We start from the raw sequence: 11,585 nt of genomic DNA on the forward strand, positions 1-11,585 counted from the left end.
AAAAATTTAAATTAGTCACAATCGCGGTATCAATGGCGGACTTGGCTAACTGGAATTCAATATTCTGATCCTACGGCCATCGTTCCAACAACAAAGTTTCCTTCGCCTACAAGCTTCCATTCTCTTCAACTCTCAGCTGGCCTTCATATTTGATATTTCTGAGGTTACGTTTTGATTCCATCCCTTGGACTCCTCTTCTGTCGATTCTTTTGGCGGTAGGCGAACAGATTCTGTTTCCTTGTTACCATTTTCCTTCCCTTTTTCTTCGAGATTGCATGCACAACAGAATCGGTCGTATTATTGGTGTATTTTTCTGTTCTGAGGTGATTGAATTGAGGTAAGAATCTTTGAATGTTATGCTTTATTGATATGATGTTACACGTTTGTTTGATTCGAAGTATTGTCATCCGATTGATCTTCCTGGCGTTGCTTGGAAGTTCTGCTGTTATTGGTGTAGTTGAAGGAGTGAATTGGGGGTAAAGTAGTAGAATCTTGTGAGTTAAGTAATGTTCCTTGTTTTTCTTTTGAAATTTGTGTGTGAACCAAAAAAATGAAAAAAATGGTGGGAAGTTTATAAAATCTATCCTACGCCGGCACTTTGATGATGAATTTTTGATAGGTACGGACTGGAAAAATCTTTGGAGCTTAATGTTAAATTACATATGAACAAGCTTTTTTAGAATTGTATGACGTTTGATTGAACCTCTTTTGGATTGACCATATGGATGTTTGCTACAATTACATAATGATTTTAATTTCCTGCAGTGCCTGATATTCAATTACTTTCATGGATTCATTTTTGGGAAACACCGTGATGAAGTTGGCTTTGAAATCAGACCCTGAAGAGCATCGCGTTGCATTGTTTGTATTACTTCTTTGTGCTTGTATTGTAATTGGGCATCTTCTTGAGAAAAGTCGTTGGATAAATGAATCAGTCACTGCTATTTTCATTGTGAGTTGCCTTCAAATTTGTTAAGTTCCGCATGTATTATGTATTCGTGTATCTTCAAGCCCAGGAATTTGAATTTGTGATATTTGTTTGTTGTTTACAGGGTCTTTTCACTGGAACTCTCATCTTATTAACAACCAAAGGCAGAAACTCACGTATCCTAGTGTTTAGTGAAGAGCTTTTCTTCATTTATGTTCTTCCACCCATAATTTTTAATGCTGGGTATGTAATAATGATCGAGTCGAGTGTTCTTTTTGTTGTTGCAGTGGGTTCATATACTCTTATTTCCAAGCACATCAACATTACTTTATTTGTATAATATAAAGCTTGTACTGGTGCCATCATTGACAAATTTTCTTTACTCGTATGAGTTTTGTTTCTTTCTCGAGATGCCGTAGCTTCCTAACTTAAGATTTCTCTCCTGTTTCAGGTTTCAGGTGAAAAAGAAACAGTTCTTTCGGAACTTTCTAATGATCATGTTGTTTGGGGCTGTTGGTACTGCGATCTCATTTTTCATCATATCACTTGGTAGTTTCTCTTATATTCTAAAAGTTTCACTCTCTTTTGATGGTGTATATCTAAATTTGTTGGGACATCCTATAATTTCTCGAGATTAACGTTAAGATCCTTGAAACAGGTTCACTACATATATTCAAGAAATTGGATATTGGCTTCTTAGATGTGGGTGATTATTTTGGTATGTTTCTGTTCTTCTTCCTTTATCTTATTTGTGTATAGAAAGGCAGAGCATTATTATCATTCTTATTTTGCTTATGGGATAGTTTAGAACTAGAGTCTGGCTTCCTGCATTTTGTGTGTGCGCATTTTGTATTTTTCAATCTCGGCATCTACGTATTTAGTTGGTAGAGTGTTCCTCACGGTCGACCCTCAACTTTCAGGTTTATATCTATTAAGTTCTTTACTTTAATAGTAGGTATTTAATAAGTTCCTATACTTTTAAAAGTTAGGCAATCGAGTTCTCAATTTTATTTCTAATATTAATTTCCCCGGTTTACTGCTTACATCTTCATACTGTCCATATTATTTAAAGATTATACAGTGATTAAAGATTATTAACCTTAATTATATACTTTGTCATTTGGTCTTGTTTGCTATTCAATATATTTTTTCCCATTCATTCATTAATTTGTCTCTTGCAGCCCTAGGAGCAATCTTATCAGCCACAGATAGTGTTTGCACTTTGCAGGTACGTGTCGATTTCAGTGGATTATATGTCACTCAACAATGTACCCATAATTTGCTTATTTTTCTTCTAATGCTGTAGGTGCTTAATCAGGACGAGACTCCTTTACTGTATAGTCTAGTCTTTGGTGAAGGTGTGGTTAATGATGCTACTTCTGTCGTGCTTTTCAAAGCAATCCAGAGATTCGACCTCTCTCACATCACCTCATCCAATGCCATTCAGCTTCTTGGAAACTTTTCCTATTTATTTTTGATGAGCACCTTGCTGGGAGTGATAGTGAGTCTCTTTTTCAACACGTTTTCTCCTGTCTTATTTGCAATAATCTCAAGTCAACCACCACGAATTGGCCTAGTTTCATTGTGACAGATGGAAAAATAAAGGGATTTAGAGGAAATAGGTATAAACCATGGTGATCACCTACTTAATATTTAAAATTGCTCGTTTTCTTGACAACCAAGTATATTAGAGTCAAACGGTTGTCCTATGAGATTAGTCGAGCTCGTCACAAGTTATTCCAAACACTCATAGATACATGAAAAAGAGTAAATCTCAAGTCAAAGTCTATTTGGTGGCATTGAGAAATGTATTTAAAATGATGGACCATGTGTGAACGAGAATAGTATAGAACACTGTTAGGAACTTAAAGACAGTGAAGGTGCAAGAATTACAAATATCATATGTTCTGGGAAGAGAAGGGGCTGTATATATGTGATTTTAGAAAAATGTTGGCAGGGGCGGATCGGTCTTTCCATCAGTTAACACTGGAAAAAGCCTCGAGGCTGCATAAACTATTTTATTATTCAAATTTGTTTATCTGTCAACTCAGTTTTTGGTTCTTAGGAAATTGAGACTACTTTAATTCACAGGTTGGGCTGTCCAGTGCATACATCATAAAGAAACTGTACTTTGGCAGGCAAGCACTTTCTTTCCTCCCTCTGTTCATTAAGTTCATTTCTTTTGCTAAACGAATTCCAATGTAGTGTATGAAACGCGACCCTTGTCATTGATAAAAAGGATTTAGATTTACTTGGAACTTCGAATCAGTGGAATTGTCGATTAACTTGCTTATTTTGAGTAGGGTCGGAGGCTTTTTGTATCTGTCATCGTATAAATTTCAAGTTGAAGTCAAACGCTATATGCTAAGCTCTTTCAAAATTTCAGGCACTCAACTGATCGGGAGGTCGCTTTGATGATTTTAATGCCTTACCTTTCGTATATGACTGCTGAAGTAAGACTTCAGAAATATTTGATTTTAATTGATATCATATTTGATTTTGGCTATCATTTGATGATGCAATTGCTTATTTATTGCAGTTGTGCAATCTTAGTGGTATTCTTACCATGTTCTTTTGTGGGATTGTCATGTCCCATTACACTTGGCATAATGTGACTGAAAGTTCAAGAGTGACCACCAAGTATGTTCGTTCTTTCTTTTGGTCTCATTGGATGCTGCTTTTTCATTGTCTAATAATGTATTTTAAAATTTTTGAAGTACTGATATAGTTTTTTTTCCCTTCCGTTGTTTATCGATTCTTGTAGGCATACTTTTGCAACGCTCTCATTTGTTTCTGAGACTTTCATCTTCTTATACGTTGGCATGGATGCCTTGGATATTGAGAAGTGGAAAATTGTTGGCCGAAGGTGAGATTCTTAAATTGGCTATCTTGGAGTTGTGATGCATACATTCATCATTCTTATAAGTGTCATTAAACAGTTTATCAATAGGATTATTGAAGGATTATCAAACTGTTAAGAATATGAATATAAAATTGAATTTACAGTAACACATCGGTCTAAGCTTATGGGTTCAAATAAGAGTAGGAAATCTCGTGTTTAAACTCCTATGATTCTTATCAACTTTTATTTTACAAGCTTGGAAATTAGCATAACGCTCAATAAGTGGCTATCAATCGAGGGAGCTACAAGAGTAGGAATTCTCGTGTTTAAACTCCTATGACGTCATTTTTGCCCTCGATTAAAATTATGTAATCTATTAGATTGAAATGGTTGACATCAACGACCGTATAGCTTTCAAGTGTTGTGGACCCATACATGTACTTAATACAAATCTTTCTCTGCCCTGCACTTTTGCATTACATAATATGTTGCCTTTTGACAGGCCTTGGACCTCGGCTGGTGTAAGTCTAATACTGCTTGGTTTAGTCCTTGCTGCAAGGGCAGCTTTTGTATTTCCGCTCTCGTTTATATCGAACTTGACTAGAAAGTCTCAGAGCGACAGAATCGGGTTTAAGCAGCAGGTAGCTATATTTTCGTTAAATTAACATGTTTGGTCTATCAACTTTCAAGTTATGTCCAATAAGTTCATGTATTTGAAAAGGTTTCTAACAAGTCCTTGGACTTATTTTATAATTTTATATTAGGTTTTAAAACTTATTCATTTTACTTATGGCAATTCCTTGCAGGTTACAATTTGGTGGGCTGGGCTCATGAGAGGTGCTGTCTCTGTAGCCCTTGCTTATAATCAGGTACTCTTGCTTTAGATTTCTGATAATTTTGCTGCCTTACTATGAAAGAACTTATTCTAGGTCTTATTAGATTAGCGAACCACAAAGGACCAACAGCTTACTAAAAACTGTGTGGACACTTTCAAAAGTATGGACTTTTTGTGATTAAAGATGGGTTTTGTAATATTTGCAGTTTACAAGGTCAGGGTACACACAGCTGCAAGAGAATGCGATTATGATTACTAGCACGATCACGATTGTTCTCGTCACTAATGTGGTAAGAGAAATGATGCATCGAGTTTAAGATATTGACATATCGCTGTTTTGATTACTTCACTTCACTTCATCTTAACCATAATGCCGTTGGAGTGAGCCTAAAGTCCGATATTGGCCAAGAAAGAGGAAAATCATGAGTATATTAGTGTTTGACAACCTCTACATTGGTACGAGGCCTTTTGGGTGAAGACTAAAGTAAGTCATTTTGAGTACGACAAAAAACACAATTACAAGAGCTTAGGTCCACATACTATATCTCTAATAGGATACATTGCATTCTCCTACCTAGTTTCTTCAAGATAAATATGGGTCGAGTTTTACCTTTTCTTGCTCATTAGAATAACGTTGTAGTTCAATGTAACGAGTTAAGCCCACTACTAGCAAATATTGTCCTCTTTGGGCTTTCCCTTTTGGGTTTCCCCTCAAGGTTTTTAAAACGAGTCTGCTAGGGAGAGGTTTCCACACCCGTAAAAAGAATGCTTCGTTCTCCTCCCTAATTGATGTGGGATCTCACAATCCACCCCTNTTCTTTAAAACACGTTTGCTAGGGAGAGATTTCTTTAAAACACGTTTGCTAGGGAGAGATTTCTTTAAAACACGTTTGCTAGGGAGAGATTTCTACACCCTTGTAAAGAATGCTTTATTTTTCTCCCCAATCGATGTGGATCTAATATTAAGAGTTGTGAAGTGATTGCTGTTATGTTTAGCTCTTGTTGCAATTTTAGATGTTTCTAGCTGTTCCTCTGACTGCCCTATTCAATTGTTTCATCATTCAATTTGTGGACTGTTTCATCCTACACACCTGGTTGAAAGGTTTCTAATGTGAAAAATCTTCAGAAAGGTTTTCATTTCATGGTGTTACATTTATGGCAGGTATTTGGACTCTTAACTAAACCCATTGTAAGGTACATGCTTTCACTGCATGATACACCAATAGATGCCACAATTGTAGCAGCAGCAGATTCTCCAGTTAAGTCGCTGACCGACGTTCTTTTGTCCGGTGGTGAAGATGTCGAAGCCGATGTTCGAGAATCGAACATTCCCCGTCCTACCAGCTTACGTATGCTGTTAACAACTCCAACTCATTCCGTCCATTACTATTGGCGTATGTTCGATGATCGATTCATGCGTCCTGTCTTTGGTGGAAGAGGCTTCGTACCTTTCATCCCTGGCTCACCAACTGAAAAGTATATCCACTGATGGCAGGTTGTATAGCAAACACATGAAGTTTTGTAGCACAGCTATTCTTTATAACATGAGGAAGAGGAAGCCATATACAGCTAGAAGATGCCACAACAATTACCATGTGTAAATAAGGTTGGAAACTGTAGGGTAGCGCGGTCAGAGCCTCGTTAGCAATTACTTAGAAATATGTTTTTTTCCCTCGAAAACACGTTTTTAAGCACTTATGAAGTCATGTCGGAGGATCTGATTTTTAGAAACTTTTAATTATGGTTTTTAATAAAAGCGTTTGTATATGTACATAAGTAACATAATTTAACATATTTGATATATATATATATATATATTAGAGTCACAATCTTACCCTATCAGAACCTGAGTTTACTCTTACACTTCAGACGGTCGTGGATGACCTAGAAAGCTAAGTAAGGTTTGAAGAGGATAATAATTGCAACTTTCAATGATTGCAATTTTAAATTTTAAATTTTCAAATACTAAACTTACCCTTAATTTAATTATGTATTTTGATAATGTTATATTTGCAATTACAAGTTTGGGGTTATTTTTGTAATATTGGGAGGAAAATGGGTTAGAATTGCAATTGTACTAAAATGAAAATAATAAAATTTAACTTTTGGAATTCATATAAATTCGTGGCTCTGGCCGTTGGCGCCAAAGAAGAACTCCGTCTCTGTAATGGAATTGCAAGGAGAGAGAATTGTATTCCGTCGCCGGAGAGGAAAGCTTCGCTACTTTACGCCATGAACTTCTATTTCATCAGGGTTCTTCCGTCAAGAACTCCGGTCATCATTGAGATTCCTTCCTCTGCAAGTTTCAAATTACAGCTTTCGGTTCTCTCTCTCTCTCTCTCTATATATGTGTGTGTGTGTGTGTATGCTTCGATCATTCNTTTTCGTATTTTATTTTACAATTTTTTTTTTTTGGCTTTCGTCTTATTTTGCGTTGCTGAGGAAGACGATTCTAGGTTTGTGGTTTTTGCTTGCCAATTTTCAGCTTCTGCGTTTGGCATTATGTTCATTTACTGCCAGGCCGCGAGTTTTCTTTTTCTTCACTAATCGTTGGAGTGGAAAGATTTGAAAATTTGGCGCTGTGTTGTTATCGTTCTTTGCCTTTTGTGGCTGATTTTAAAATCAGATTATCGACGTTTTGTTAAATATCTGTAAGCAGCCAAGAATTCACGAGCTATCGATATAATTCTAAGTATGAAGTCTGGAAATTAGATTTAAATAATGGAAACTTCTCTAAAACAAATTTATACAAAGGATTTGAATATTTTTGCAGTGATTTTCTTTCGGAATTTACCAGATTGGGCTCTTGGCTTCATGGATTCAAGTCCATTCGCGTTTCTGTCGCAATTGGGGCTGAAAGCAGACCCGTAAGCGGCGCATTTCACATTCTTTGCGGTGCTACTCCTTGTTTGTTATCTAATTGTTCGCCTTTTTTGAAAAGAAACGTTGGCCGAATGTGTCAGTTACTTCCCTAGCCATGTAAGTTTTCATGGGACTTGATGGACCCTTAGTACCATGACGATATAGATTTTAGGCTGAGTGGGAAGTGTAGAACACCCCGAGTTTATGAGGCAATTGGCTTTACATTAGATCTTAATGCCGTGTTTATGATTTTCCAGTTTATTATTATTATTTTTTTTAACTTTCTGGTCTGTTTTAGATTAAATTTTGCACCTACTACAGGTTTCAGGTGAAGAAGAAACAGCTCTTCGCAACTTTCTGGCAATCATATTGTTTGGTGCTTTTGGAAGTGTGATATCATTCTTCATCATATCAGTAGGTACATTCCTTGAACATTATAATTTCATCATATACCCCCATATCCAAATGGGGGAGGAATCACCATGACTTGCATTCAATTCTTTAGAAGTACAAAATCCGCACAAACTAATCTACAACTATAGTGAATAATGGGTGCAGGAAATGCTCAATTGTTAATTTATTCCGCTTTAAATCACTTATATCAAACTAGTCTTGCTTTCTGAAACTGAGGTTTACAATAGATAAAATTATATTCACAAATTTGTTGGATAATGATACTTGCTAATAAATCTAAATCATATTGGGTGTATCTTTTTTTCAACCTTCAGCCTTCTCTATTTTCTATGAAAACAAAAACTAAAACAAAAGCTACCCAGATCATGAATAATAACTGATTGGGCGGGTTACATTCATACCTACTGCTACAAGAGCATCATTTTCAGACCTACAGTTGGCTATCCATTGAACGTAAAAGTTCTGTAATTTTTTTTTTTTAATACACTTCCTATGATGATATCTGGATATAGAATAAGTTTCCACTTGTAGCACTTATTCCAACAAGTTGTTGGGTGAATTGTTTTCCTTTGTTTTTCTTTTTCCATTTAAATGGTGAGAATTGAAACAGGGGATGGATGCTTCCCTTTTAAATTTATTATTCCAGATATCTAATAGATTTGGTAGGCATTTATCAGGTACAACATGTGTCAATAGGAATAATGTTCTCTCAAATGCTACAATATTTATGGAAACTGAAGAGATTATGTTCGAGAAAGTGACTTTGATCTCCTTTTTTATCGAACCACTTTCTCTGTTCTTCTATTCATAGTTTCATGTTTCTTATAGTGTTGTTATTTATCATTTTTTTTGCACTTGGAGCAATCTTAACTGCGACAGATAGTGTTTGCACCTTGCAAATACGTTCATCTAAATGGTTTCCATGGCTTATTTGTGCATATAATAGATGCACTTGATTGTGTCTGATGTTACAGGTTCTTAAACAAGATGAGACGCCTTGGTGAAAGTGTGGTCAATGATGTTAACTCTTCGATGCAATCAAGAAATTTCACCTCTCACGTAACTTCAACAAATGTCATTGTAAGATCCCACATTGGTTGGGGAGGAGAACGAATCACCTTTTATAAAGATGTGAAAACCTCTCCATAGTAGACGCGTTTTAAAAACTTTGAGGGCAATTCCAAAAGGGAAATCTCAAAGAAAACAATATCTGCTAACAGTGAGCCTGGGCCATTACACCTTCACTTTATAGTCTGGCCTTTGGCGAATGTGTGGTCAACAATGGTAACTCTTCAATCCTATTTAAACGTTGTGTGGTCAACGATGGTAACTCTTCAATCCTATTTAAACGTTCTGAACATTAATGAAAATCGCATTTTCGATCCAACTTATGTTTCTCATTCTTAACAATTTGTTATTATGTCTTTATTAAAAAAAAAAAATTTTTGGTGGCAGCCCCTAATGTGCATTTATCACGAAGAAGCTATCCTCAATCAGGTATGAACATAGAATTCAACACATTTATATTTTCATACACCACAAGAATTGAATGATCCATTGCTTGATGATAATGATCTCGAATCCAACATGACCAAACTATTTCATGTCGTTTTTTTATGGCATCTCCAACTCAGTGTCTCTATTACTATTGGCACATGTTTGATGATTGAAGCATCTCACTTCTCCGTGATTATATCCATACATAGATACACATATGTACGTCATGGCACACGGACGTGCACATAGTAAACTATACATAATTAGATACATACTAGACCTAATGATCAAGTGCAATAGTTGGAGTCAATATTGTTTTGTTTTCGGTGGAGTAAAAGAGTTGGTCTAGATGGGGTGGGCTCTTCCATAAAGTATGTTGGTGTTTTGGGAAACTTGAATAAGAGTTATGTACTTTGTCCTAATGTTTAAGTCATGATTTTAAGAACTGAAATTCTAAATATATAATTAATTATTTAAATAGATTTAATTTTTTTAATGGAAAGTTGATAATTTAAAATAGAAATTAAAATATTAAAATAGGACAAGCTTTTGAGTTGTTGGAAAATGAGGAAGAAAAGCAATGAAAGCCAAAAGGGGAAGTTTTTTGTGAGGTGCTTTTAGGTAGGCTTCATACTTACCTCAACTTACCCATTATGCTTATCATTTATACATTTTTACTTTTCTATTTCATTAAAAACTAACATTTTTTCTTCATTACTTATTTTCATCAAAAATATTATTTTATTATAAATATAACTTAATACACTTAGTTGCAAAAGTTCCCGTTTGATTGGTTGAATTAAAAAAATTAGTATTAATACTCTAAATTTAGAGTTATCCATTGTGTTGGGTTGGAGAAATCTTATGGAATAACTCGAAATTTTGGGTTGGTTGAGTTACCAACCCAAGTAGCCTGAATAGAGTTTACGACTTAATCCAACCCTCTATTTCAAGTTGGGTTGTCGGTTTTTTTTTTTTAATTATTTTTTAATACTTATAATAGTAACTCAAATTTCATAAAATTTAAATATCAAGCATTTACTGGTCATAACACATCACCAACATTGTTACAAACTTTAAGTATTCTCGATATCTATAATATTTTAAAAGTAGGGTTGGGTCGTAATCCTATTTTCAAATAGGTCGGGTGGGTATAATTGATCTGACTAAAAAATATCAACTCGTGAACTGACTCAAATTTTTGAATCTCCAAAAATTCAATCTAACTCAAATTACAAAAAAAAAAAAAAGAATATAATGTTACCTTATCTTTATGGTTTAAGTTGAATACTCTAAATTAGTGGAATTTTCGAGTCATTTCAACACTCAGAATTATCGGGTGTATATATATATATATATATATATATATATATATATAAAAAGAACAAGAATATCTCAAATTTTGAACTTGGCCAACCTTCTCTAACATGATTATTTTTGTTTAGTGCCAATACAACTACACTCCAATGTCCACTAAAACCCCAACAACGCCGGCTAACCAGTCACCGGCAAACCTCCGCTACGATAGCCGCCGTAAGAGCCACCCAAATCGACCAACACCACCCACCGGAGTTGAGAGTAGCAGTGGCAGAGAACGGCAAGGACTGAGACGGTGGAAGAGGCATTTCCGGCGCCGGTGCGGCGTCCATAAAATCAGGGTTCGGAGGGCTGGGACTAGAGGGGATGGTAGGCAAAGAGGACGGCGGAAGAGTGGCACCGCCGGGGGTCGGAAAGAGCGGAGAAATGTCCGACGCCGGGGACGGAGAAGGGGAGGGCGAAAATTCAGGCGCGGCGGAGATGGAAGAAATGAGGGGAGGGAAGTGATTGGGATAAGAAGCGAAGGAGAAAGGAAAAATAGAAGCTGTGTAGGCCATGAAAATGGGGATGTAGAGAGAGAAAATGGAAGCCATTTTGTGGGATGAGAGAGAGAGAGAGAGAGGGAAGACGAAGAAGAAGAAACCCAGAGAGGGGAAAAAAAGGGGTTATGATTAAAGCTGAAAAGGTAAGGGAGGGGGGGGGGTGCCTGTGATGTGAGTTAGCTAAGGTGTAGTCAGAATGACACGTGGCTAATGGTTAGTGGGCTGTGATGTGATAACACAGCTTGGCAAGTGATACTAACAGACAAAGCTTCATATGTGTTGTTGGGTCTCTTTACCTTTCTCAACCACATGGAAATGTTTTTCTTAGCTACTTTTTTTTTTTTTTTT

General features: G+C 36.0%; 2 protein-coding genes and 1 long non-coding RNA gene across 4 annotated transcripts; 2 read left to right on the top strand and 1 right to left on the bottom strand.

Annotated features, from left to right (window-relative positions):
- Positions 1-14: 14 nt before the first annotated feature.
- On the top strand, positions 15-6,381 carry LOC111807574 (sodium/hydrogen exchanger 2-like). 2 transcript variants are annotated; one of them, XM_023693355.1, is made up of 15 exons: positions 15-337; positions 766-952; positions 1,053-1,171; positions 1,380-1,477; positions 1,587-1,646; positions 2,110-2,156; positions 2,235-2,429; positions 3,020-3,066; positions 3,315-3,381; positions 3,468-3,568; positions 3,693-3,794; positions 4,273-4,411; positions 4,577-4,639; positions 4,812-4,895; positions 5,768-6,381. In XM_023693355.1, exons 2-15 carry the CDS (start codon positions 788-790, stop codon positions 6,092-6,094), a joined length of 1,614 nt encoding a protein of 537 aa, XP_023549123.1. In that variant the 5' UTR covers positions 15-337; positions 766-787; the 3' UTR covers positions 6,095-6,381. The 2 variants fall into 2 exon arrangements, with proteins under 2 accessions (XP_023549123.1, XP_023549124.1); XM_023693356.1 differs by lacking the exon at positions 15-337 and adding an exon at positions 430-619.
- Positions 6,382-6,779: 398 nt separating this feature from the next.
- LOC111807439 lies at positions 6,780-9,016 on the top strand. The gene is made up of 3 exons (XR_002816943.1): positions 6,780-6,927; positions 7,789-7,885; positions 8,856-9,016. It is a non-coding gene; the product is annotated as an uncharacterized LOC111807439 (long non-coding RNA).
- A 1,808-nt stretch (positions 9,017-10,824) lies between these two features.
- LOC111807438 (classical arabinogalactan protein 26-like) lies at positions 10,825-11,325 on the bottom strand. Its single transcript, XM_023693171.1, has one exon. The coding sequence runs from the start codon at positions 11,286-11,288 to the stop codon at positions 10,881-10,883; it is 408 nt and encodes a 135-aa protein (XP_023548939.1). The 5' UTR covers positions 11,289-11,325; the 3' UTR covers positions 10,825-10,880.
- Positions 11,326-11,585: the final 260 nt, after the last annotated feature.

Source organism: Cucurbita pepo, chromosome LG12 (genome assembly GCF_002806865.2).
Source record: "Cucurbita pepo subsp. pepo cultivar mu-cu-16 chromosome LG12, ASM280686v2, whole genome shotgun sequence".
NCBI lineage: Eukaryota > Viridiplantae > Streptophyta > Magnoliopsida > Cucurbitales > Cucurbitaceae > Cucurbita > Cucurbita pepo.

Bases quoted from the DNA above. Each gene is read 5' to 3' on its own strand.
- LOC111807574 (XM_023693355.1), top strand. From the start codon at position 788: ATGGATTCATTTTTGGGAAACACCGTGATGAAGTTGGCTTTGAAATCA. The intron at 953-1,052 runs GTGAGTTGCCTT...TGTTGTTTACAG, and splicing joins CAGTCACTGCTATTTTCATT to GGTCTTTTCACTGGAACTCT. The intron at 3,067-3,314 runs GCAAGCACTTTC...TCAAAATTTCAG, and splicing joins AAGAAACTGTACTTTGGCAG to GCACTCAACTGATCGGGAGG.
- LOC111807438 (XM_023693171.1), bottom strand. From the start codon at position 11,288: ATGGCTTCCATTTTCTCTCTCTACATCCCCATTTTCATGGCCTACACA.